Source organism: Podarcis muralis, chromosome 4, assembly GCF_964188315.1.
Source record: "Podarcis muralis chromosome 4, rPodMur119.hap1.1, whole genome shotgun sequence".
In the NCBI taxonomy this organism is placed as follows: domain Eukaryota; kingdom Metazoa; phylum Chordata; class Lepidosauria; order Squamata; family Lacertidae; genus Podarcis; species Podarcis muralis.
In genome coordinates, this window is record NC_135658.1 from 25,815,264 (window position 1) to 25,843,139 (window position 27,876).

The 27,876-nt window shown below is 43.1% G+C and overlaps 2 protein-coding genes and 1 long non-coding RNA gene across 18 annotated transcripts in view; 1 reads left to right on the plus strand and 2 right to left on the minus strand.

Moving 5' to 3' along the window:
- The first annotated feature begins 3 nt into the window (after positions 1–3).
- On the plus strand, positions 4–9,641 carry LOC114595735 (uncharacterized). Its single transcript, XR_013392536.1, has 4 exons — positions 4–100; positions 4,723–4,820; positions 6,390–6,486; positions 7,756–9,641. It is a non-coding gene; the product is annotated as an uncharacterized LOC114595735 (long non-coding RNA).
- LOC114595733 (uncharacterized) lies at positions 1,020–4,834 on the minus strand. The gene is made up of 3 exons (XM_028726350.2): positions 3,886–4,834; positions 3,023–3,085; positions 1,020–2,466 (listed from the first exon to the last, which is right to left on the minus strand). The coding sequence occupies exons 1-3, from the start codon at positions 4,049–4,051 to the stop codon at positions 1,673–1,675; spliced, it is 1,023 nt and encodes a 340-aa protein (XP_028582183.2). The 5' UTR covers positions 4,052–4,834; the 3' UTR covers positions 1,020–1,672.
- Positions 8,040–27,876, minus strand: part of SPATA13 (spermatogenesis associated 13) — a 161,031-nt gene continuing 141,194 nt past the window's right edge. For 15 of the 16 annotated variants that reach the window (XM_077927083.1, XM_077927078.1, XM_077927084.1 and 12 more), the window contains 9 exons: positions 27,360–27,496; positions 26,793–26,972; positions 24,174–24,359; positions 23,327–23,506; positions 21,749–21,981; positions 18,414–18,543; positions 17,179–17,551; positions 14,940–15,014; positions 8,040–14,568 (listed from right to left, as the gene is read on the minus strand). In XM_077927083.1, coding sequence (XP_077783209.1) covers positions 14,387–14,568; positions 14,940–15,014; positions 17,179–17,551; positions 18,414–18,543; positions 21,749–21,981; positions 23,327–23,506; positions 24,174–24,359; positions 26,793–26,972; positions 27,360–27,496 — 1,676 coding nt within the window. In that variant the 3' untranslated portion in view covers positions 8,040–14,386. Of the gene's footprint in view, positions 14,569–14,801; positions 15,015–17,178; positions 17,552–18,413; positions 18,544–21,748; positions 21,982–23,326; positions 23,507–24,173; positions 24,360–26,792; positions 26,973–27,359; positions 27,497–27,876 lie in introns of all 16 variants that reach the window. The other variant, XR_013392535.1, reaches the window with a different exon arrangement.

Genomic DNA, 27,876 nt, shown 5'->3' on the forward strand with positions numbered 1-27,876 from the left:
GCTGAAGGAGATGATGGTAAAGATGATGGTGCGCCGGCTCTGCAAATTTGCTCTACTTAATTTTTTGAACGCTGTTTTAATAGGGAAAGCGAACGAGCTAGTAAGTAATGCAAGCAAGCGAGAATCCTCATTACAAAAAGGGGGTTGGCAACGTTTCACGTTGCTCTGGTGTTGCAAGGTACTTTGTTTACTGGCTTTTTTTTTTTTTTTTTGCTTTTTTTTTTTTACCCGAAAGAATCTTTAAAAACGACGCCCCATCCTTGCACCTTGCATGGACGACATTATTTACAGCTCTACCACTTTTAGGTGTAAATACTACACCCGAGCCACAGGTTGCTGTGCAGATTTCATCTGAAGTGGGAATCTTTCTGAGACGAATGGGCAGCCCCTAAATAAAATTATATATTTTATTTATAGCCCATAAATAAAATTATATATTTTATATATAAATATAAAATGGCCTCCCCCTCGCCGCCAAGGAAAAGGCCTGAGTGAAGATCATTCTACATCATGCACAAGGGGGTGGGGGAAGAATAAAGACCCACTTCTGGATCTGCTGCCCCTGCAGATCCTGCTGCCTGAAGCGGTTGCTTCACCTTGTCTCATGTGTGGACCGGAGCTGCTGATGGGTTTTACACCCCGGAAATGTGAATTCGGTGGAGTGGTATAGTGGTTAGAGCGTGGGATTCAGAGGGAGAGCAGCCAGCTTCAAGTTCAGTCATGAAACTTGCTGGCTGCCTCTGGGCCAGTCACACTCTCTCGCATGCTTCCTCCCAGGAGCTCTGGGCAACATTGAAGCATTTCTCCTCCTGAGAGGAAGCATGGGATGTAATAAATAAGGGTACTGTACTGTGTATTACTAAAATAAATGAATTAAATAAATTCGGATAGCAGTCTTATTGCCCTTCACTCAAATTTGGCATCAAGGAATATTCCTCTCCCCTCTGTCTGTCTCACACATTTAGAATTCCAGAGTAATGTGAAATAAATTTTTATACCCCAAAAGATAAGACACTAAATAGGTAAAAGTATGCTTTATTGCAGGCAAACATTGTCCAATGTTCAGAAACATTGTAGCATGTTAGAGAAAATGCCAACTACAGCACCAACCATAACAGGGAACCTGAATTTGCTTGGCTCGTCACCACTGCAAAACAGAAAACCCAAGTTCTACAGACTAAGTGGGAACTTGAGAGGGTGGGGAGTGGCAGAAATAGGATAAATTTCTTCAGGTCCTGATGCAGCATCTAGCAAACAAGCTCAGTGCATCTTGGCACAGGCATACAAAAGTAGGTTGTACAGTTTAATCCAGGTCTAGCTATTCTGGCAAAAAGTATAGGATCTTAATCTCCTCATTTAAAACAAACAGCAACACCCCCTTATCCCAGGGTAAGATAATTCTCCACATTTGTGATTCTGAGGGTTACATATGGTGTTGCAGACATAATTTTGCATAAATTGAGATATGGACTAGTTGGCCTAGTTTTCAGATTTATTTTTCAAAACCAACAAAACCGCTCCTGGGAATATTTATAAAATGTTTAGCATCAGGGGCTATGTCACTGACCAGGAGCTATTAATATGCTCTTGTGAGCTTTGTTGCCATACAAATCTCGATGTGAGAAATAAGTAATAGCATGTATAATTGGCATCACATTAGAAACAAAACAGATCACAAACTAAGGAGTGGTATAGGCGCTGCTGTCTCTGAGGTACTAAATATAAGGAAGCCTGTGAAGGTCGTGTCATCATCAGGGTCTGCAAACAAACCATTAGAAGTCCCATGGGTCTGCAGCCATATCTGATCACCTTTCTGCAGCTCCAAGATGGTCGCTCCTGAGGCCTGGTCTTCACCACTCTGGTAGCTGTCTGCGGTGTGGAGCATCCTGTTCCCATTTTTAATCAGAGCTACCTTAACGTTCCTTGAATAGACAGTGATGTGGTAGGTGAAGTAATAGACACCAGGAATCTGGCAGGTGAATACCCCAGTGGCTGTGTTATAATGGTTTAAGCCATTATACATCACTTTGTCAAATTTGATGGGAACGTTGAGAGGAGGAAACTTAGTGGTGAGACCTACACTGAAGGCACTTCTCGGGATGACTGGGGTACTACCAAGTTTTCCCTTTTCTCCCCTGTCTCCCTTCCATCCCCTTTCTCCCTGGATTCCTCTACTGCCCTTTGGACCTGGGCCTCCCACCTCTCCTTTTGGACCAATGGGGCCAATAGGTCCAACGGGACCCCTTAAGCCTATTTCGCCTTGGACTCCAATTTCACCTTTAAGTCCTTTTGGGCCAATGGGCCCAATGTCCCCTTTTGTCCCCTTTTGTCCTTGCAGTCCTAGCTCACCCTTTTGACCTTTATCACCCACAGGACCAGGAATTCCCTTAGGGCCAAATTTCCCAGGCCAGCCTCTTGACCCTTTATTGCCTTTGTTCCCTTTCTCTTCAACTCTGCCATCAGCTCCTAAAAGCAAAGGAGAAAGAAAGAGAGAGATTTCTTTTATTTAAAAGAATGGTTTAATTATCTAGTATCAGATTGTTAGGAGCATATGTGCAAGATAACAGGAAAAGGCCTTCGTCATTCTTGTATTAGCTAACACTGCGCTGATAGGAGATGAGAAGGTCAAGGACGGTCTTGGAATTTTCAGAGCACGAGAGAAAGTGTTGTGGGAGAAAAGACATTTTCAAGAGCTGCAATTTAGCTGTCATTTGGGATATATATATAACCAAACATATAGGAAATGGGAGGATTCCAGACTACACTTTAATTATGATGTGCTCAGTGAAGTGCTTAAGACATACAGTGGGAGACAGTGACCTCTATTCTCCAATAGTGGCACTTTTTAATTCACTTGAAATTACTGCAAATTAAATGCCGGCCCCCATTAGGTAGGTTTGCATTAAAATCTTAGCTGAACCCCATCCCTAACCCATGAAGATTCAGCTGCATTTATCCATATCCCCTCAGGAGCAGGTAACAAGCTAAAATGTTTTTCGGTGAAACCACTTTTTGCTCTCACCTGAATCTCCCTTTTCTCCATTTATGCCATCTGTGCCTGATTTTCCAGGATGTCCTGGTTCACCTAGCCGCAGAAAAAGGCAGTGTCAGTTCTGTTAAGCATTTCATTCTAAAAAAGGTGATGCTTAAGCTTTCTGCTTTTGGACTGCAAAAATGACCTCACATCCTGCAACAACACACAATTCTGTTCCGTCAGGGAGAACTGGAATGCACAAAATCCAAGGCAGTGCAAGATAATGTTCCTGCAAGCAGTACCACTGGTCATTGCTTGCATAGGTACAGCCATCTTGAGTAGGTGCATTATATCACCTGTTCATATTTTTTACTGATTGATTCTAAGTTAATGGCTGGGTGACTTTGGTCTTCTGTAATTAGCTTCGCTTTTTAAAACTGGAAGTCCTACCTCATTCGTTATCTCTATCAACCAACCATTCAACCACTCACACTCAGCAATAACTCCCATAAAAAGGATCACTGCCAGGTATACACATATTAGAGACTCATCCCATCTCTGAAACACTAATGCCCCACACCCACTGGAATCTGGACCACCAAATACTGCTTTCCCATCTCTCACCTGAGAGGGGCTCACAGCAGGCTCTCTTCCGGGAAGGGGATAAAACTTCTTCCATTCATTAACTCCCAACCACATAATTGTACTACCCATAGTACTGCACAGCCACAACTCCTGACAACCCATCAGCCTTGGTTGCAGACACAAACATTAACCTCACACCCAAAGTAGCCTTGAAGATCACCGTAAACTCAATTGCTACAGTGAATCAGTGGCTTGGCTCTCCTCTACCTTGGCATATTTTGTATAACTTGCTCATAGGGTTCTCGTGATGACAACACGTGTGATACCTGTGTCTCCTTTTTCTCCCTTTGGTCCATCGCGTCCGTCACGTCCTGGTATGCCGTTGTGTCCAGGGTTCCCAGGGATCCCAGGAAACCTTTCATTGCAACTGTTCTGTCTTTGTATTTCTTCTGTGCTGACTGCAACAGCCAGCAGAATAATCCAGAGTTTCATGCTATCTAATTTCAGCTGAAGGAATCAATATATTTAAAAGCAAAAAACCAACATAAAACAACCAGTGAATAGCATGCTTTGCAAAATAAATGCTATGTTTTAATCAGAAAGTTGTTGTGCATCTTCATCTTGTTTAAAATGCATCTGAGAGTACGCTAACACATGCTAACACATGCTGTCAGTTGGGCACAAGGTTATATAGTGTAGGGGGGGTGTGGGTAAAATTCATTTAGATAACAGAGGAGTTTACTGTGAACATACAAAGTTGTATTATACTGAGTCAGACCATTAGTCCAGCTAGTCCGGTGCTCGGGATTCTGTCTAGCAGCAGCTCAGAGATCTCAAGAGGAGGAATCAGGGGGTTTTTTGGGGGGGGCACGAGGAATAGAGATGCCTGCATACAAAGTCTCTACTTTGTCACCGAACAAGTCCTTATAGGTTGCTGCAGTCCATAATTCGTTTAGGTTAGTGAGACTTCCTATGGGAAGTATATAAACCCCTTAATCAAGAGCTAATTTTAGCAGCGAGCAAATATTTTAAGGGATTACAACTTAATAATGTACTGGTTGGGGGCGAGCACCAATGCTTTTTTCCTAAAATTACATTTGTTCAGTTTGTCACTGCTCATCTCATTCGCATATGGCTCAGAGCATATTTCTCATTGTTCTCAGTTGCTTTTCCATCCAGAGAGCTGGTGGGGCCAGGCTACCTTTGCTCCAGAGGCAGAACTTGGATCATGTTCTCCAAGTGCTTGGATCCTGTTCTCCAGGTGACTAGAGGGAGCCTTCTCAGTGGTGGCACCCCTGTATAGAAATCCATCCTCAGGAAGGCCTACCTTGTCATCCTTTGGGCATCAGCCAAATACCTTGTTATTTTCAGGAATTTTACTCTCTCTCATTTAATGTGTTGTGGTTATGTCTTAATAGTTTATTTTACTTGTTTTATACTGAAAACCACCCAGTGAGGCTCAGATGAAGGCCACTTAGGGCTGGGAAAATCTCCCCCCCCCCATTTGAAAAGTTGCTGCTAGTCCATAGACAATTCCTGAATTGGGGGGACCAATAGTCTCACTCAGTATACAACAGCCCCTTTGTCCCTAACATACATGGAATATTTTTTCTAACAGGAGACTTTATGTTCAACCTCTACCTATTTGCTCATCTACTCCCCAGGCATAGTTTGCACCCAAGTCTTACCTTTTCCGCCACTGCCTATCAGGATATGTTTTTGGGTATCTTGTGCTTAACATTCAGGCACTGTATGTGAAGCTAAAGCAAGGGCAGCTGGGGAGTAGGTTACTAAGTTCTAAAAGCTGTTATCCAGTTTTCAGATACACTCAATGATTAATATGGAGGCAGGTGCCAAGATATTTACAGTATGTGGAATGATTCCAGCACTTAAATATTAATCAGCAGTGTACAGTGTTCTGTCAGTTTTCCACTTGAACCCCCAAAGTCCGTTCTTGTTAACTGAACAGAGCTTTAACATGGAGTCATCTGCACTATGCATTTAAAACAGTATCGCATCACTTTAAACAGTCATGACTCCCCCGCCAAAGAATTATGGGAACTGTAGTTTGTTGAGGGTGCTGATAGTTGTTAGGAGACCACTATTCACTTTAACAGAGCTGCAATTCCCAGAATTCCCTCTGAAGAGGGATTAGTGTTAAACCACTCTTCCAACAACTCTCAGCACCTTTAACAAACTACAATTCCCAGGATTCTTTGAGGGAAGTTTTTTTTAAAGGATCTTCTTTTAAGATTGAAAAATCCCTGCCTCACTTTCAAATAATGCATCCCCTCAAATTTTCCCATTAATAAGATCACCTTACTGTATTTTACTCATCCCATTAATAGTTTGCTTCTAACAATGGAACCTTTGTCCAGGAACCTTTGGACAATAAGTGGTTTAATAATTTTTGGAAGCTTCATAGAATCAAAGAATTGTAGAGTTGGAAGGGACCACGAGGGTCATCTAGTCCAACCCCCTGCCATGCAGGAATCTTTTGCCCAATGTGGGGCTCAAATCCATGACCCTGAGATTAAAAGTCTCGTTTCCTACAGACTGAGATCTTTGATCAGTGACTAAAGGCTTCAGGAAGGGCCAAATGCTGCCCTTTTGCAATTGAGAGAGGAATAATTTAGTGGATTGAGGTGATTGCTTTTAGAATTATAGAATTGTAGAGTTAGAAGGAACCCTAGGGGTCATTAGTCAAACTCCTGCCATGCAGGAATCTTTACTAAAGCGTCAGATGGCCATCTAACCTTTGCTTAAAAATGTCCAATGAAGGAAAGTTTTGGATATTTATGGCCTGTATCTATTTATGGTCTGACTACAGGGCTGTCAAGAGAATTCTGATGGCAACAGGAGTGGAAAATGCCGGTGTTCACTGATTTGTCCCACATCCAGAACTGCAATCAAGTCTTGCGAATGTGGTCAGTATTCACTGTTGTTTTCAGCCCAGAAACTAGAACGGTACATAATTGATCGAGGTTTCCAATTTGCATTGCATTTACTCTTCATTAAAATAATTTGTGTGGGAATGATTAGTAATGATTAGGCAATTGTGTAACATTTCCCCAGAGTGGCCAGAGAGACAAATTATGTAGTTTTTGTCAGAAGCCAAACTGCAGCAGAGAAGAAACAGTGTTGTAGGTGACCAGCACAGAGTGAAATGGAAACCAGTGTCTTCTTGCATCCCTATCTGTAGACCACATAAACTGAACTACTGCTATATTGAGGTCATTTTCAGTCTTACAGGGAACTCTGCAAACAAAACTCCCTCCAGCATGAAGTTCCACGCAGCATTTCTTGCAGAATGGAATTCTCTTCCAGGTTTGCCTTACTGGCCAGCTCTGGGACAAACTACCGTATTTTTTACTCTATAAGACTCATTTTTTCCCTCCTAAAAAGGGGAAATGTGTGTGCGTATTATGGAGTGAATGCAGGCTGCGCAGCTATCCCAGAAGCCAGAACAGCAAGAGGGATTGCTGCTTTCACTGCGCAGCGATCCCTCTTGCTGTTCTGGCTTCTGAAATTCAGAATATTTTTTTTCTTGTTTTCCTCCTTGAAAAACTGGGTGCATCTTGTGGTCTGGTGCATCTTATAGAGCGAAAAATACGGTAAATGATACGTTAAATAAATGTTCACATTTACATTTCTCCAATTGTTATTTGATTGTTATTTGATTGTTATTTGCCCTGGGCAATTGTTATTTGATTGTTATTTGATTGTTATTTGCCCTGGGAGGGAAACTGCTATGTACATAAATAACAGTTTCATTATGAAGTATGTATGAACTGGGGGTGCGGGTGAAGTTTTTTGGTTAGAAAAATGGCATGGGGACTGCCTGCCCCTTCCATCCGCTCACAATATAATCCTGGTCTTTGGGGAAAGGGGGATGAAATGTTATCATGTTTTTTACTTATATGGACCATTTAGTTGCTTTCTTGGAAATTCAAATTTACTTGTTTCTGCAGTACCAAACCCTTCTAGCTATCATAATGCACAGCAAAGTGGACCATGTGTTCTTTCTGAATGTATCTTTAGCCAGCAATTCTGTCTACTTACATTTACATGAGACATTCGGGCAACTGTACCACCCACAGATAGACATATGCATGTTTTTGGCTTGTGCACAAACATCACATACAGTGACTGAGAAAGCAGCCAACCTTTCCACCTTTCTCAATTTGCTCTCTTAGAAAACGAGAAAAAGATGCAATCCTATTTACAGAAGCGGCAGCAGCAACACCTGTTGGTATCTGCCTTGGATCCAAATTGATCTTAAGTATGTTTAGTTTTTTTAAGCTGTTTTTATCTGTTTCTAAAAAAAATAATGTTATATGTTATTGTAAATTCCTTTGGGATAACTCATGCAAAATGAGAAGTTATGCAAGCTAAATGTTAACTAGATGTTGCGGGGGGGGGGGGAGCCTTAGGTTCGTAGAGCAAGATTATAAATAGACAAAATAAACAAAACAAATGATATTTTGCTGTCAGATAATGTTCAAATATTTAAAGCTCACATACAATATTTTATATGCTATGAAAAAGTCACAAACATTGAAACTGTACAGTTGAAATTATGTAAGACACAGCTGAGAAATGTTAAGTTATGCACATTCTTAATCAAAACATATAAAGTTAGAGCAAGGTACATGGAATGTACGTTTGTAGATTCATTCCCAGAAGATATTTTTTAAAAAGATATAAAACATACAGAATGCAAATAAATCTGGCAACAAATGATACAGCAAACAACATATGAAGGTAAAGAGATCCTATACATTATACCTTTAGCTGTCAACAGCCAAGTAATTTTTTTTCTGAAGCCAGGAATTCTGGCTTGAAACATATGTAGCAGCACAGAGCTGTTAAGATGCATAAGAACATATACAGAAGGCGGGGAATTGTTAGAGAACACTTGTCAAAATATACAAGCAAGTTGAACAAGCAGGCCTAATATTTATCAACAAAGTTAAATCACAGAATCATTCAGAAGGTGTCTTCAATATGCAAATGCCATATACATTGAGAAAGAAAAGGCAGTCAACAGAAATATACCATTTATTTATGGCTAAGGTCCTTTGGCTCAAACTCCAAGCTAAAATCTACAATATATTTAAAATGTAAAAAGAATGCCCCGCGCAAAAAAATGTGAAAAGTTTCAGTTAAGCTCCTTCACTTTTGTATATTGAAACACAAGCCACTGTAAAACCTAGATTATTTATTTGCTAAAAGATGCTAGCAGCAAGCCAGAGAATTAAGAGTTTGGCGCTAGTTTAGTCCAGTAGAAACAAGGAAAAGTATGCTTTGAGGGTTATTTGCACAAATGCTGTGCTTTAGCATTGTGAGGAACCTCATAATCAGTGGTTATATGAGAACATGACAAAAAAACAAACACAAGCATTGCAGTAGAAATTAACAGCAGTTCGGTTTAGACTGGGGTGGGGGTGTTATGCAAATTTAAACTCAACAATGTTATTTAAAGGGACATTAATTTGATGAAGCTCAAGGTCAGCTTATGGTGACCTGCAAAAACAATACTGTATTCTTAAAGCCCACTTCCCTACAGACCCAGGCCAGGAACTAAAGGCAATGATGAGGGAGCTTGTGGTCTTCCAAACATTGTTAGGCCCCAAGTTCCATCAGCCTCAACCAGCATAGCTAATGGGCAGGGAAGATGGAGAGTTTGGAGTCCAGCAACATTGTGGAGGGTGAGAGATTCCCCACCTCTGATCTATTTTGGTCCTGTACAGTGGTACCTCAGGTTAAGTACTTAATTCGTTCCGGAGGTCCATTCTTAACCTGAAACTGTTCTTAACCTGAAGCACCACTTTAGCTAATGGGGCCTCCTGCTGCCGCCACGCCGCCAGAGCCCGATTTCTGTTCTCATCCTGAAGCAAAGTTCTTAACCTGAAGCACTATTTCTGGGTTAGTGGAGCCTGTAACCTGAAGCGTATGTAACCTGAGGTACCACTGTATTTCATAAATAGTAGGTCACTAGAGTGAAATTGGAAAAACAACTTTTGACCCAGTTGCAGATGTCTGCTGTGATAAATCAGTTCTTAAAAGAAATAATGTAAAACGGAAAAAAGCCCACTGAGTGAGATCAAGCCTTTGGACTGGTCTGAAATGGCTCTTTGGATTTTGGGCTGCGCAATTATATAAGGTCTGATTTAGCAAACCTATTCCGCTAGCCAGTGCGAAAACTTCCACTAGCACAATGAGGATTCCCTCCTTCCCCAAATCTGCTCTGGAGGGTCAGGAAACATCCCTGCCAACAGTGTGGAGGGGGAGGGGATATTGTTCTATTGGGCAAGCAAAGATGCTTGCTGTGACAGAACAATCTCCTTAGTGCTCCATTGGATTCCACCCACTGAATTTCCAGGATAGTTTGAGAGCATGTTTAATCACAACCCCAGAGTCGTTTGCGACTGGACTTAATAGCCAGGAGTCCCTTTACCTTTTCCTTAAGCCCAATCTATTCTTCCAGCCTTTGTATTTTCCAAAGTCAAAACATTCTAAACCAAATTATTAATATTAAAGCAGCCCCACAGCCTTAATATGCTGCAACCACGACCATCTTCATGCAAAGCAAAATTTGGCTGCAAAAAGGGGTCAAGGTGAAGAAGTTTGTTAAATAAAGCGGCTTTGGTGTGCAAGGTACTGTACATAACATTGTTCCTGAGTAACCTGAATAATGATAAACATTTCCCTCTCTTTGTAATGTTTTGAGTTTCCTGAAGGGAGTAACATCAGTGCATCTACAAGCAAATCCAAAGCATTCTGCTCCATTCCAGTGCTAAAACAGCAGTGTTCCCTGGGCACAATTCTGCAGGTATGAGGGCAATGAGTGTCAGCTATAGCGATCCATTCTAATCCTTCTGTCTCCTATCAAGCTGCCATAATGAAGGTACACTTGTCAGCCAGGCAATTTGTCTCAGTGGGAGGGCAAACTTATCTAGCAACACCTGGAGAATCTCCTGGGCTTCTATTCCCTGCTGTTGAAGCTAGGGTCATTCAATGCAGTGAAATAAGGGGAGAATCAAGTCAGACAAGAGGAAATACTTCTTCACAGTGCATTCTCAAGCTGGGGAATTCCCTTCCACCAGCAGTACTGAGGGCCACCAACATGGATGGCTTAAAAAGGGGGATTAGACACATTCATGGAGGATAAAGCTATCAATGGTTGCTAGCTGCAATGGATACAATACGTCCAGTATCAGAGGTGGTATGCCTCTGGGTACCATTTGCTATTGCATTTATGTCCTGCTTGTGAGCTTCCCATAGTCATCTGGTTGGCCACTGTGAAAAGCAAGATGCCTGACTAGAGAACCTGCCTAATGCAGCAAAGCTCTTTTTATGCTCCATAGGCCAGGAAGGGGGGCTGGGGGGAGTGGCAGAAGCATTGATGCAAATTGCCTGGTTCTGGCAGAGAGCAGACAACAGCAGCAGTAGCAGCAGCACGTCAACAGGAGCAGAGAAGGGACCTTGGCGACCACCGTTCTATTTACCCTGCTTTCTATACCCACAGGGTCACAGGAATACAACACTGAACAACAGTCTGAACAAATTCTTTGTCATCACGGCATAGGCACCCAGACTATGGCAGACACAGCCATGTGAGTGGGTCCATCCAGCTTTCTCAATTTTTGTGGTCGTGCAATGATAAATGTGAAAAGGTTTTAAAACTGTAATCAACCCTGGTGCAGGCACAGTGGCCGAAACAGGACCACTGAAAAACTAGAGAGGTGGCAGCATGCTTGGGGAGGCTCTGGGGTAAGGAGAAGTACCCCAAATAGATTTTTTAAAACTCATCAACCTAAGGGGACAACACCGCTCAAAAACAGCCCACTGAGGACTGAGCAGTAGCTGCAGAGTGCTGTCAGTTGGAAAGGAAAACTGGAGGTTGGGAGGAGGGAATGGGAGGAGGCTTGCTGCATGGCTGGCTAGCACCCTCCAGCTACAATAGAAGAATGCATCACAATGTTTTGCTGCTTGTTCCAGTTGTTGAAAATAATTTTATGCCACATTTTCAGAGCGAATGGAACAATATAATGTAATAATAATAATAATTTATTATTTATACCCCACCCATCTGGGGAAGGGAGGCTGTGACTTCAAAGATCAACTTGCAAAGCAGGTGACTACAAAACAGGTGGGCTATCACGACAGTTGTTTTTGTCTCAGTTGAAATGATTTTTTAAAAATACTTTAACAACTGCTATGACTAAAATGCAAGGCTTTAATTCCATATATCCAGTTCTCAACTATTTCATTTGGGGACAGGAAAAGAATATTATTGAAAAGCAAGCAATGAGGTTCACAGCATGCTGGGCAATCCAGTTTAGCATCAGTGTCTTTTTACAATCATTGCTAAGCTATGTACAGAAGGCATATCTAACACAACAGTCTGCAATGTGCTACTTCCACTTGCCTGTTAATAAAAGATCCATTTTCAAAAAGATGGAAAATGCAGGTACAAGAACCTAATTTACCCAGTGCCATGCCAAAAAATTATCCAGTATCAAAGGCAGATCTAAGGAAGTACGACTGGTATGGCTGCCCTGGGCACGGAGTTTCTGGACCACTGTAGCAGGGGCCGCAGCTATAAAGTCCATCGGAAAGTAAGAGGCAGGGGGTGCAGGATTTTGGACTCACACAGGGTGCCACTAAAATTTGAGATGCCCAGGTCCGCGACTGCCTGACAGTTTCTGTTGTGCTTATCTTACTTTTGAACTAATCAAGGGGTGTTTGCAAGTGCCCTTTCATTCATCCTACAAATCACCTCTCCAATGGTTTGCACTCTGCAGCCCTCCCAGATGCCTGCGCTTCAATTAAACAATATTTTTTAACAACATACACCCTTGCCAAACACCTGAGTCTCAATGAATTCAATGCATGTGTTTTAAGCATTCCCATTGAAATGAATGGGGTTTAAAGGTGACACACTTTTGCCAGAGTCTATATCCTCTGTGTGCTGGTGGCAGGGAGCAAGAGAGAGAAAACTGGAAGTTAATAAATCGCCTACTCCTAACCACATCTACCGAGAGGTAAGGTCAACTGTGATTTACTTTCTAGTAAATATGCTTAGGATGTCAGCCAAAGGCTTTATATTTCACCCTGTAGTTAAATAAGCTTGGCTGTAGCCCATTGTCCTTCATATATTTTAACAGATTTACCCCCTTTCTCCCCGCCCCCTGTTGTATTCACAGTAAAAATAAATAACTTTTAAAAATCCTGAATCAACCTTCATTATCAGATAAAGTTCTGGACATCAACACAACTGGCAATTGGATAGACTGGATATCTTTTGAAAAACAACCTGAAATAGAATTGTCCCACTCCACTGTGTTGATAATACTTAGGCTAATATTGCATTAATATAGAACTACTGAGATAGGGAAATAGTAGTGTGCGCCATAAACTTTAATTTATAACGGCGTTCTCGGCGTAGAATGTTCTGTAAACGCTGTATTAGAAACAGCTTCATATTCACAGAACAAAGCAAAGCAAAACAAGAAAACATAATTTTAATAAGCCATAAACCGGCCACATTTGACCTGAGTTTTGATCAAAGTTCATTTCTGATGCCACTAAATGTTCCCTTGTGTGGGATCATTTTGACTGCAAAGAAACAATCCCCGAACAACCCTCTTGGCTTGGCTGATGTAGGCAAGAATAATGAAAATCAACAGCATTTTGGAGATATTCTGAAGGTTTTTCTAGGAGTCACAGAAACCAGCTGGAATGATTCTATATTTACTGCAGGGGTGGGGAACCTGTGGCCCTCCAGATGTTATTAGACTCCCAACATCCACCAGCCCCAGCCAGAATGGCCAATGGTCAGGGATTGTGGACGCTGAAGTCCAGCAACCACTCAAGGACTAGAGATTCTCTGCCCAATTTACAGGAGAGTTCTGTTTCTCTTATTCATTAGTTGCACTGGCGCCATTAAGAACAGAGAACACTTCAGCTTCTCATAGTGTAAAAAGCAGGCATACTGGAAAGCACAGAGGCAATTTTCACAGGCTAAAACAGCAGCAGGTAACAAAATAAAACGAAACCAGTTTCTTGAAGTGCATTCAATGCATGCAGCAAAGTACCGCTTTTCATAAGGATCCACCCAAGATGCATTGGGCTCTTCCTTCGTCATTTGCAACATCACGTAAAAATGCATGTTTATCTATTTATGTCACCAAGTGAACATTTTCTCCCATTTTTGCCAGGAAGATGCTAAGGCCTTGCAGGAAGTCCTATTCCTACTTGGTTAAATTAACAAGAAATAAGGACAGTGAACTAAGACAAATAGGAAGGACGGAGGCTCAGCAGTTCTTGCGGTGGCAGCTAACCTGATCCCAGAGATCCATACGCCTGCTTGGTGCTCACAGAGAAGATGGTACCTCTTTTTTTCTGCCAACATGCTGTGCCAGCGCGAGGTGGTTGGATACTATCCTTCCTATTTCTAAATTTGGCCATGAATTTATTATTAAGACAGGCAAAATGACCTAAGATATTTAAACCATTCCTTTGGTGCAAGTACAACAACCCTGCACCACCGTTCAAGAGTAGCAGCAATTCTGCCCTTGCGACCAAGTGGTGGGTTTCTCATTCAGCAATGTTTATTGACACAAGTCAACATTTGCTTCACATCAAGCCACAGCCTTCTCCACTAAACCGCTGGCAAGTCCTTCTCACTGAAGCAGAGGAAGATCAGGGCTCCTTCCCTCCAGAATTCAGAGTTTTCCGGCTGGACCAACCAATTCTTTGACGGCAAGTGGCTCTTCCTTCGCCTTGTAACCTTCTATAGTCCAGGGATCTTCTAGCCACTCATTTCTTGAATGGGGTCAGCTTGTTAAAAGTGTGCCAAAAAATAGAGGGCTTCCGTTTCGGTTCTGCCAGGGCAAAGACCTGCTGTTGTGGGATGCTAGTGGGCACGGTGATGTGACGCTGGTGGATAGGATGTAAACTCTGGTGAGGGGGCGGCATCGGGCACCCACTGTATCCGACACCTGTAGAAAGAAAGTATTAACACCAGGTGTGAGACTTTTGTGGGGACAAAGACTGGGGTGGTGTAAAGTTTGCACAAAGACGTTTGTTTCTGCACCCAAGCTATTGCAAATGTCCACAGTCATACACACAGTCGTACACACAGGTAGATAAATGGTACATGCAAAACGCCACAGTTACAGCCAGCAGACAGCACTGCGATTCCAGGCACAGAAAGCATGGGAACTGCTGTCACCTGGATCTATAATTGTCTGGTCCATGGGCTACCACCTTCCCCACCATGCCCAAGGACAGGCAGGACTCCTCACGAGAAGGAGAAAAGCTTCTTGTGTGAATTAGCCTTTGGTCGGGGTGGGGGTAGCGAAAGAGTCACCTTTCATCTTTCCGTGTCTTGACTTCCGTGCATTTTGCATGGCTTGTTTCTTTTGGTTTTCTGAGATCTCCATTCCTACAATGGAAAAACAAGCCATGTACTTTTAAACACGTCTCAGGTTTTTGACTGCAGGGAAAATAATTTCAGGTTAAAATGTCACACGGAAATGGCTCAGTTTAATGGTGCATTCAAAGGAGAACCTCAGCAGTACAGCATATGCTCTGCTTAAAGAAGATCCGAAGTTCAACCCCTGGCATCTCCAGGAGGGTCTGGAACAGATACCTGCCTGAAAACTGGGCGAGCCACTGGCAGTCAGCTGAGAGCCAACCTTTCTGACCTTTGGATCCTAAGATGTTGTTAAGCTACAATTCCCATTGTCCGCTGGCCATGCTGACTGAGGACAATGGGAGTTGTAATCTAACGATTATCTATGCGGCACCAGTTTGGATGTAGAACAGTAGAAGGTGGCTTTAGAGGAATTTTAGAGCCTGAGACAATACTGAGCTAGCTGGACCAATTGTCTGAGTAAGTAAAAGGTCTCTTCCATTGTTCATATGCAGAAGGTCCCAGGTTCAATTCCCAGCACCAATTTTTAACAAGAGATATGGCAGGATGGGGATTCTGGAAATCACAGTCCAGTTAGCTTAGTGTCTCTCCTGGGAAAACTGGTGAGAAATATTGTTGAAATAAAATAACCAAGCATATAGAAGGGTAAGCCTTGTTGAAGCAGAACCAGCATGGCTTCTGTAAGGGAAAGTCCTTTCTTATTAGCCTATTAAGAGTTATTTAAGAGTGTTAACAAGCATAAGATAAAGGTGATCCAGCTGATATATTGTATTGGACTTTCAAAAGTGAGTTCCCTGAGACTGCAGTCAGCTTTGTAAGCTGCAGGTTGGATGTGGACCTTATCCGGGTAACAGAAACTGTACCTTGTAAAATTATCTCAATTTAAAATAAAACTACTCATATCATAATTCCGTTACACAAATTTATCGTTCAACCATATTTGGAATATTGCAGAGCTGGAAAAGGTGGTGGTAGTGGGGGTTTCTTTGGGGGGTAGAGGGAGAGCAAGTAATAATAATAATAATAATAATAATAATAATAATAATAATAATAATAATAATGTATACCCCGCCCATCTGGCTGGGTCTCCCCAGCCACCCTGGGCGGCCAACAACAAAGTATTAAAATACAGTGGTCTGTTAAACATTAAAAATTTCCCTAAATAGGGCTGCCTTCAGATGTCTTCTAAAAGTCTGGTAGTAGTTGTTCTCTTTGACATCTGGTGGGAGGGCGTTCCACAGGGCAGGTGCCACTACCGAGAAGGCCCTCTGCCTGGTTCCCTGTAACTTTGCTTCTTGCAGTGAGGGAACCGCCAGAAGGCCCTCGGCGCTGGACCTCAGTGTCAGGGCAGAAGGATGGGGTTGGAGACTCTCCTTCAGGTATAGGAGGCCGTTTAGGGTTTTAAAGGTCAGCAGCAACACTTTGAATTGTGCTCAGAAACATCCAAAGCATTTGGAGTCCAAGATTTCAGTTGGGAATGAGGTTTTAGTCCATATTTTATTTAGCCTCCCTACTGTATAGTGACAATCCAAACCCCATGAATGAGAGGCAGGTTAAAGGCTGTGTCATGTGCTCAAAAATCCTATATAAGGTGTGGGATTGTGAATGACAGCTGCATGCAGAGAATGTTGTAGAAGCAGCCATGACTGTAGGGGCAGCTGCTACTTTCCAGCAAACCATCCATCAGTGAGGCTGAAAATGTGAATGACTGTTGGAAAGCAACACCTATTAGTGAGGTTGTCGCTAATTCATGTGCTGCTTTGTGTTTGTGTCTACAACTTCAGAGTTTGTTAAATGGCACTGCTGGCTTGTTGAGATAACCCACCAGAACTCAAAAGCTTCTATTTTGCAGCAAATTCCATTTATGAGGGTGACAGTTGGTTTTGTGGGACCCACCTCTTTTGCTGAATTTACACTGTTATGTTTAGAACCATGTTATTCATTCTTGTAACAGTTTTAATGTTGTAACTCACACTGGGACCTTATGGTGAAGGGAGAGTAAAAAATACTGTACGTCAATCAATCCATCCCCACCCACCCCTAACTCCCCCAAGCCAGCTTCCCACTGCTCAGTTCCAGTGGTAACTGTTAATCAATAAACTTGCTTATACAGCTGAACCAGGGTTTCCACAAAGCACAGAAATAAGAGAAGTCAACAGAAGACAATACTTGCCCATTTCTTTGTCTTCTTGCACTCGCCTCCTCTCATTTGCAAAGGCCTCCAGCCACCTCTTCTTGTCCCCTGGCTTTTTCCCACAAAATATATGGACTTCTTCAGTGGCACTATTTACAATTTTGAAAGCATTTTTGACATTGATATTGAAGTCCTTTTCTCTGCCGTCCTCAATGTCCAGCACTTCAAACTCATCCATGTCCACCCGGCCCTTGTAGTACAGCATGTCCCTTCTCAAGAGATCTTTCTTACAGAACACAAGCTGGTGGTCAAAGAGAAAGAAAGTCCTTTGCTGGCTCTTGCCTTGCTTGGAGATTTTGGTCAGCTCTCCTGAGTGGATTAGTTCTGAGCTTCTGCCTAAAATGTCTTGCCCCTGAAAACGTTTGCAGCAAACAAACAAAAAGTTACAAACTCAATAAAATAAAAGCAACAAAACAATTGCTACAATTAATATTCCATAATATGTCTGGGTCACTTAGGGAAAGCCGGCCTAAAATTGTCCTCAGAAGCCACCTAAATATCAAGAGGCTACATGCTTGTCTAATTTCCAGGTGGCTGGAGCTTCAACACTAAAAGCCCAGTTTCTAAAGCACATCGCTGGGGTATGTGATATTTTTCAGCAGTGCTCCATCTGAGGATCACAGTTGCTGGAAAGAGATATATTGGCATTTTTGCATATGGATATCTCTGGACTCTTTGGTCACAACAGAATTAAGCATGCCTATGTTCCCTGGCAACTAGGTTTAAGCAAACTCAGTTCCAGGTTGGGTGGGGCTGTCTTACTCGTGTCTTCTCAGTTAGTTTCAATGACTTCTTCAAGATTCAATGACTACAAAATAACTGACTCCTAAAATTATGGAGCAATGTATTTTCAGTAGTTGCCCCATTGATGTAGAATTGCCCTCTCCCTGGAGACTAGTTTGGCCCCATCAATTGCTCTCTTTTGAAGAAATGGTATAGAAAAACTTTTCTATACCATTGGGCATTTTTGAGTGTGACAGTTCTCTTCACTGAGATGCTGCTTTGAGAATCCATAAGCTGCTGTTTGTGATTCGTTTTGACCAATTGTTAAAGAAACAAGCATTAAAAAATCCAACATTATCTGGAGGGTAACTGGTTAGCCACCCCTACCTGTCTTAAGTCCCATTGATTATAATGGATGTATTCTAATCCCAAGACTGGATCTAACTGTCTGTGACTTTTGAGATGAAAACCTCCTGGAAGTGCACCCTTACCTCCCAGTTGACAATGGACACTTGCCAGCGGGCCATCTTGTCTATGCTTTCTAGCCTTCGCTTGCGTTCATTGATCAGGCAGGCTACGTTCTTCATGGCTTCATATGCTGCCTTTATGTCGTTATAGTCGCTGCAAAATGAAGGCAGGCATGGGTCAGTCATTTTATCCTCTTTGAACTCGGCTTGTGAGAGCCATGCGGCTAGACACCAGCGGAAACGAGAACACCAGGCCACAGGGGTTTGGGTACAATTCAGAAAAGCAGTGCTCATGTCATGATACAATGAGCATTAAGGTGCATGGAATTCAAGCCCAATATAAATAGCATCATTTTACTTCTGACTTTTCCCAACCACAGTACAGGCTTATGCTGGCATGGTCCTTAAGTGTAGTTATACTAACCAAAGTTTGCTGATAAACCAGGATTTCAAATGCCTTGTGTGCCCTTGCTCTATTTCTCTAAGTGTTAAGAGGATGAAAACATCTGTTAACCTTTGGGCTTGAGCATACCCCCCCTCTGAGTTAATAATGTAATCATTACCCTAGGTTTAAGCTTTGTATGATATAAAGGTTGAGGCCATAAGAAACTGTCTGAAAACATTTATATTAAATGAAAGTTTACACACACACACACACACACACACACACAGAGAGAGAGAGAGAGAGAGAGAGAGAGAGAGAGAGAGAGAAACGTGGGGAATGGTGGTTGGGGGGTGACGAGCAGGGCGGGGGTATACTTTGGATTAACAACTAGGGTTAGTAGGAACTGTAGTCCAAAGCATTGGGAGGGCACCCGGCTGGCGAAAGCTTATATATGTACTGTATATATTCAGAGAGTATGCAAATGAACCACTCCATTGGAGAGAGAGAGAGAGAGACAAAGAGCCCTGGCCTATTTTCTTCATGATGCTAGTATCACCCTTTTCGTGGCGATTTCTAAGACATTAATGAATAAAAACTGGAGAAGGCGAAGAAGGAGAAAGTTGAGGATGGAAGCAGACAACAAAGGAGCTCTCGCCCCCACAAGAGTCCTGTTCAGCTGAATCAGGAGCAGGCTGGGAGGAAAAATAGAGCTAATGAAAGGGATTACTTTACTGAAAGAGAGTGTGGCATCAGCAGTGTGACTTCCTGGACTGATTGCACATAAACCAAAACTTTATGGGATCACATGCTTAATTGCCTCAGTGTCCAGACCCCTCCACGTTAATTTTAGGTTTCAGAGCAGGTTTTTGCTGACCATCTCCCCTTGCTGGCCACCACACATCAACATCAATTGGAGGCAAATGTGATACACATTCTTACAGCTGAGGCACTGCAGTCCTCTCACTGGACTTTTATCATATCTGCATGCACAGAAGGTATCATTACTTTGAAAGTGCTAAAAGCAGTTCTTGCTGTCATGTTAGGTTTCCATATGCAGACAGAGATGCAGAATCTCTCAAGCCTCTTGGGTTCCTGGGAGAGGACTGTACCACCTCAGCAAATGTCGTCCTGCACTTACATTTCAGTTACACCCACACACAGTGCACAGATGGGAAAACCACAACATGACCATTACAATCATTGTCTGTAAGCCCAGACAACAACCTACAGACAATGCACAGCTTGCATTTCCCCCTCATTTGTTTCAGAAAGCTAAAATGTGCCCGGTCAGATTATTATTTGGACATCTAGTGCAGTGTTGTCTACTCTGATTGGCAGCCCCAGTGAGCTACTGTCGCCCCATATATGTAGTGCCTGCCCTTTTAAACTCACAACAACCCTGTAAGTTTTTACAGGTTTCAGCTGTCTTCATATTATCCAGGCTCATAGAAGCACTTTTATTGTGAAAATGTTAAACTAAAAGCACACAAAAATCCTGCCCAAGACAGTGACGGATAAACCCTACCCTAAAGGAAATGCATGCAGATCCTGGCCATAAATATATAACTGAAGGCCATAATTAACTACATGAGTGTTTGTCTACTACATTTAATTTTATCCCCTTGCAATACTGTAAAATCATGTTCCTCTTTATTTGACTACTTACATATTCTTCTACATTAAGAATAGGGGAACTTGTACTAGACATACAGGGCAAAAAACATATCCTAACCGATAAGGTTATGAGTCATAAACTACTTAAAATAGAAAACTTGCATTTAAAAATAGCCAATCCCATTGACTTCATGTGGGCTAAGAAAAACTGAAGTGATTTGTGGCTGAAGGATGCTGTGTCAGGGAATTATGTTGAATAAAGTAGACATGGCCAGTTAATATGCTGAAGCTACTCATCAATACCATTTAACCACTTCTGTCCACTCGTCAAGTGCAGAAGCAGTATTGGCCTTCTTCCAATGTCACTGATAGCTCATATTTGAAAAGGATATACAAATCTGAACTAGTGTTTGTGGAAATAGAATAACAGAACTGGAAGGAACCTCAAAGTTCATCTGTTTAGTCCAAGGAAATACAACTACTACATTACTAAAGGTAGCAATAAAGGTAGCTTAAAAACATCTAATTAAGGAGTCTCTACCACCTAGCAAGGTGGTCTGTTCTACTCTTGGAACAGCTTGTGTTGCCAGAACTAGCTCTTCCATAGTTTAGCCTAAAGCAGGGACCACCAATGTGGTACACCTTCCAGATGTTGTAGGCTACAGCTCTCATCATCCTTGACTACTGGATATGCTGCTTGGGGCTGATGGAAGTTGTAAAGGTAAAAGGTAAAGGTACCCCTGCCCGTACGGGCCAGTCTTGACAGACTCTAGGGTTGTGCGCTCATCTCACTCTATAGGCCGGGAGCCAGCGCTGTCCGCAGACACTTCCGGGTCACGTGGCCAGCGTGACAAGCTGCATCTGGCGAGCCAGCGCAGCACACGGAAACGCCGTTTACCTTCCCGCTAGTAAGCGGTCCCTATTTATCTACTTGCACCCGAGGGTGCTTTCGAACTGCTAGGTTGGCAGGCGCTGGGACTGAGCAACGGGAGCGCACCCCGCCACGGGGATTCGAACCGCCGACTTGACGATCAGCAAGTCCTAGGCGCTGAGGTTTTACCCACAGCGCCACCCACGTCCCGATGGAAGTTGTAGTCCACAATATTTAGAGGACATCTCATTTGCTACCCCTGATCTAAATCCTTCTTGTAATTTCAGCCCATTGGTTTTGGTCCTCCTCTCTCGAGCAAAAACAACCACCTCAAAATTAGTTCACCATCTATGTGAAAGCCTTTTAATAATCTCTTTTCCAGGCTAAAGACAATGAACTAAGCAGAATGAGAGGGTGGTAGTTGCTGTAGGTTAGTTTGGAAGTGAGTTTGGGGAGGTCCCCTTGGCAAAAACATAATGTTCGCCTTACCTATGTTCCTGAGTGGTGTACTTGAGTAATTCTGCGAGCTGCAGGGGGTATTTACAGATTTTCTGAACAGGCGTGAGAAGGAAACCATCAATGGCGATGTCAATCATTTGCTGAAGCAGGCGACAAGCCTCAAAGAAGTGGCGGTACTTGCCCTGCTTCATCAGGTTAGACATCTCAATGCAGGCACTGGGATGATTGTTGCAGTACTCAGAGTAGATAGCAAAGCCCTCTTGCTAAAATGGGGTGGAGGAGAAAATAAAAGCAAAACTGTGGTTAAAATATCAAGGAAGGGATTGGCACACCCACTCCTGTAGCCATCCCCTTTTCCAATCACTCCCTTCCATATGCCTTGAAACTGCTCAGAGTTGCTTGCCTTAAATGCTGAATTTAAACAGCTGCAAATGCAAACCTTATTGCCAAGAAACGATTGGGAGCCCATGTCTTAGGAGGGCACTCCCGGTTGTTCCTTTGCAATATAATTTACATTCAGTGCTGTTCAAAAACAGCACCAAAAGCAAGCTCAGATACAACTGATGTCACATGACAGCAGGTGATTGACAGGCAAGTGGACTCGGTCACCTGTCAAGAGTGGCCTGCAAAAGGGTAGCTGCTTTTTGATCCAGCCTGCCAGACTAAAGTGGTCCCACACGCCTGACCTAAACCATCACAAAGATTTCTCGGTGAATGTAGGAACAAGACTGGGCCCATTCTCCTGCTCTTTAGGGCAGACTCAGTGGCAGATTTCTCAGATTTCTGCAGCAACAGTATCTCCCAAATATGCCACAGAGTGCACCTGAATACCACTGCTTCACACTACACATTTCCCAATGCCATCAGGCATCTGAGGGGTTCATATGAGGATGTGGGAGTGGGGTGGAATAAAAAAAATGGCCAGACCCCAAAAGGAGCTGAGAATTTAACATATTTCCATATCACTGATTTGAGGCGACAGGAGGCTGAAAGCTTCATCCGTTTGGTGTTCTCATCCATTTGCCAATCACAGTCCCTTCCTTTGTAAAGATCTTACATAGGAACAGAAAACTAAGTCTGAGACTTAGCATAGCTGTCCCAGAAAGAATTATCATGTGTGATGTTGACATCTGTGACAGTATACCGATATGTGAAGGAATCAACAATGCCGGTTTGGATGGTGGTATTGTAAAACTGAGGGTCTGCCTTATGGTAGAGGCAGGGAATCTCTCTCTATCTCTTTGCTATGAAGGGCAACTGAACAATGAGAGAAGTGAATGGAAGGTGATGCTGCAGCTGATGGAGAGTTGATACAGGGTCAGTGGTAGGCATAACCAAAGCATAAAGGGGATGGAGTTTGCAGCACTGCAGGTTTGTAGAATATGCTCTCTCACTCTCTTATGCTACCCTATCTCTCCCCCCACCCCACCCACCCCATATCTGTATGTATAATTGGGCTAAGGGTGCATGCAATCTATGGGCCTTAAAGGATTGGCCTAGCATTTAATTCTGTAGTGTTATCACACTGTTAGCTGCCCTGGCTCACATGACTGCATTTCTGGCATAACATTCATTAGCTAATTAATGCAATAGAATTGCCCAACTTACATGCTGAAGAAAGCAGGATCCTATTTCACTCAAATGGGGCTCTTCTTTGTTGTATTGCCTCTCTAGATCCTTCAAGAACTTTCTTTGGAATTTGTAAATGTCTTCAATATTTCCAAATATGGTGCTCAGCTGGGCCCCAGTGAACATTCCTGTATGTTTCCGACACTGCCGAATGTACCCCTGGAAATGACAGAGCAGGACTCATTGGTTTGTCAAAGATAAAGAGATTGAAAATAAAAGGTTGCATCAAATAATCAAGCTCGGTAGTCAACAAAGGAAAGTTTCATCTTAAGACTTCCTTGTCTCTCCCTTGCAACCCTTACTCACGAGGAGCAATAACCATACAAGTTATCCCAAACCCAAGCTGCATGGTCTGAATTCCAGTACACAGTAGAACCAATCTGACTGTAAGACCAGAGCACCCGCTCACAGAGAAATCCTATATATAAGCCATAATTTTGCTATTCAGCCAAAGCAAATAACAAGTGCCCCAAGAAAGCAGCTAAACAGCTAACAACACCCAGCTGCCAGGGAGCTGCACAAAATTTCCCAGGCCAAGAAAGTGAAGTACTGCAGCAACCCAAGAAATGCAGCATATGCCCACCTTAAGTTTTCTGAAGACAAAGTTTGGCACCATAGCTCAGAGGTAAGAGTGTCTGCTTTGCAGGAAGGGTTAGGAAAGTTCCCTGCCTGAATCCCTGGATATCTGCTGCTAGTCAGAACAGACAATACTGAGCTTAGATGGACCAGGAGCCTAGCCCAGTATAAGGTAGCTTCCTATGGTCCCCAATAAACACAGGTATTTCCTCCCCCCAAAGCAACTCCTCTCCAGCATTTTACAGCTTACTTCACAGATGTCCTTGAGATGTTTGATATAGATCCGCTCCGTGTTCATTATTTCCTGAATCACGTTTGTTCTCATCTGATCCTTGTTTTCAGCAATTTTTTGGCGGTGCTTCTCAGGGTCTGCATTGGGTTCTTCATCTTGGAGGCTGCCACCATTTTCTGCAAGTTCTTCCTGGTTGACCCGCAGCTGGAATCGTAAGAGAGGAGAAAGCAACTGAGTTGAGGAAGCACAGCTGAGTTGAAGAGCCCCCCAGAAGGTTGTGGGACCTCCAGAACAGATGTGGTGGAACAGGGTGGGCACCAAACCCTCCTGGCACAACTCTGGAGATAATCCTTTGTGCCTATGTTACATAGTATGGCTCAAAATTCCATACAGTTGGAGAGGGACCACAGTTCAGTGGTAGAGTCCATGCTTTGCATGAAGAAGGTCCCAGGCAGACTCCCTGGCATTCTGCTTTTAAAAAGTGAGCAGGTGATGAAAAGTATTCCTGAGATCCTGGAGAGCAACCATTGCCTCTCAGGTGAGACAATATCAGGCTAGATGGGCAAATAATCTGATTTGGCACAAGGCAGCCTCCTATATATTCTGCAGAAAAGCCCCACTGAAATTAACTGGGATTTCTCAGCATTTAGCTTACCCATATTATGTAGTCAAGTGAGTCCTAAGAACCAGTTTAGAAGAGAGTCTTATGCAACACAGATGAACTTGGTGAGTTACCGTTTGCAAGCCTGGCTCTGCTCAGCTTGGTGTAGTAGTTATTACAGTGAACAGGGTCCCCTGAGAAGAATTTCATCATTTAAACCAGTGGTGGAAATGAGGCCCTCCAGATGTTCCTGGACTATAACTCCCGTCAGTTCCTGATCCTTGGCCATGCTGGCTGGGGATGACGGGAGTTGGAATCCTACCACATCTTGAGGGCCACATGTCCCCCCTCCCTGATGTAAGCTCTGGAAAAGGAAGTCCTTTCTTTTATGTGCAGCACACTCCTCTTACAGGAAATGCATCGGATTGGACTTTCTCCAATGTAATAGGAGGAAAAATAGGTGGAGGTTTTAAATCACTGCCATCTAAAAACGAGCATTAAGAGACTGGGTGGGAATGGGCAATATCAAACAAATGATCCAAAGAGCGGTTTCCAATTAATATCAACCTATCATTTATAGAAAAACCTTTCAACCTTTGTACCGACTCTGTTGGTCTTTACAATAGGCTTTTTAAAGTGATAAATTATTTATGCCTTAAGTTAAAAAAGAAATAGCCCCAAGAATAGGAAGCGTGGAATGCTGAGTGGCTGCGTATTGAGCTGGCACAGAAGAAACTGCGCTGCCCGTTTCAAAAGACTGCTGTGGGGGAAGACAGGAGTTTGTTTCGGCCTTTGTCTGATTGAAAACAGCGTTAACTCTTACTGTGGTTGTTGTAAGAAGAGGGCGATGTACTCAGGGGACCTCGGGACTGCAGTGTGTGCAAACGTGTGACACTTTGTGGATTTGAACCGCATAGTTGTTAATGCAGAGAGCCTGGCGTGTGTTTCTCACACTGGCAAAAATTGGGCAATTCATACAGGCCGCATGGAGGAAGGGCGATACCAGTCTGAAACTACTGACTCATGGCCTTTTCTTCTTCTTTTACCCATTTATATCGTTGCAGAAACAGAAGTACGATGCAGACTCACACATCTCAATGCCAGACATGCAGCCTGATCCCATGCTGCCTTCTGGGGATTTGGAGCACGGTGTCATCAATATGTGGATAATACTCAGCTCCCTCTCTCGCTCCAGTTCATCTGAATCAGGAGAGGCAGTTCAGGTGCTGAACGAGGGTCTGGAGGCAGCAATGGGCAGGATGAAGGCCAATGAACAAAGCTAAATCCTGAGAAGACAGAGGTCCAGTGGGTCGATGGTGCTAGATTCAGGAACTGGGACTCTGGGCCTGTTCTAGACAGGGTAACACTCCCCCTGAGAGAGCAAGTACATAGGAGTAATCCTTAATTCTATGCTGTTTCTAGAGGCTCTGGGGGCCTTACTTTTAATTGAAACTGAATATGTATGTTGCATTTCATTGTAGCAAAGAACACATGACCTGAAAAGTGGAATATAAATCTCTTCTTAAAACGGGAATCAGATGGTGACAAGAGTTCCTATATTCTTATCATCGCTTTTAAGGATAAAATGCTCTATGTGAATTTCTTCCTCCAGCTTTTGCTGGATTCACTGAGTTGATTCCTTCTCCTCCACAAAATACTTGGTTGTGGGTACAAACAACAATGGCAACTAAAGGATAGCCTACTGTAAAAAAAAGCCTTGCAGATAATGCATCTGCTGGGTCCCCCTGTAGTCACAGTGCGGTTTGTATAGCAAAAGCAATGACTGTAACCTGCAAGAAAAAGGAAGGAGAGGAGGAGGACAGTCTGGACAGCAGGGATTCTAACAGTTTGACGTAGATGAAGTTGGAAAATTAGGACTGAAAATAATCACGGCAATCTACGTGTTGCAGTGGGAAAGGAAGTACTAGTAAACTTGAGCAATGCACCAGCCGCCCAAGACCACAATATTGCGTAAAGAGGTGGTTCAGTAGTTTCCGGAAGAAAAATAAAATAACTTGAGTTCTCGCTTTACTCACCCTGACGAAGCTTGCCGGAAACCAGGCTTCCTTCTCCTCATTTCTGCCCCACCACCAATCCTTGTTGGAAGCCTCAAGGACTTGGATGACGTCCCCGGCTTTGAAGGCCAATTCCTGGTCGTCCATGGTCACGTGATCCCAGAGTGCCTCTGCATAGACCATGCTCCCATCACTTATCAGCTGAAACAGAAATGTTTTGTGAAGGGCAAGGTTTCTGTAGGGATGGCCAAAGACAAATGCTTTCAGTAACTATGTGTAGATGCAAGCAACACCTGCAGCAACAGAGATATCAAGCCACTTAGAATCATAGAATCATAGAGTTGGAGGAGACCACGAGGGCCATCGAGTCCAACCCTCTGCCAAGCAGAAAACAAACTTTTCTGAAGCTTCTAGGTATTATCCATGGAGACTGTCAAAATGGTGAAAGATAAACAGTTTGTAATTTGGAAGTTCTCCAAAAAGAAGAAGAGCAGATTATGGGCCCACAGATCTGATTCTTGGTCCAAGAAACTCAAAACAGTGGACCTCTGAAAAAAATTTGTGCACCAAAGTCATCGCCTCATTTACCTCGTTAATGGCTAGCTGCTCCCCTCCGGGTTGCAAGTACCTAGGGCTGGCTTGGCAGAGGTCCTCATAGCTGTAATCCTCCTCGCTACCATTATCATCCACTAAGGCAGAAGATTCGGTACCTCCATCAGTAGCACCTGGCAGGGACAGTGAAATGTTGATAAATTATGTACAGTCAAAGCCCATCTCTGTGACTTTTTAAATTAAAAAAATCCTGCTAATAAAAAGACATGGAGCCTGATTTACAACTTCTCACATCCACTCAAATAAACCATAAAGTATATGTCTGGAGGGAAACGTCAGCGCAGAGAAAAATCTGAACATACGGTAAGAGAAAATCTACGTATTATACAGAGCCAGTGAGGCTTACAGTTGAAAGTCTGGAGTGCTCCTTGTTTAGTGTTTCAGCCAGCCATGACTTCTGTCATGATACTCCATTCCATTCCACTCCACTCCACTTCCCTGTCAATTTTCTAGTCCTCTCTCCAAACAGCTGGTCAACATCCCATAGCTACTG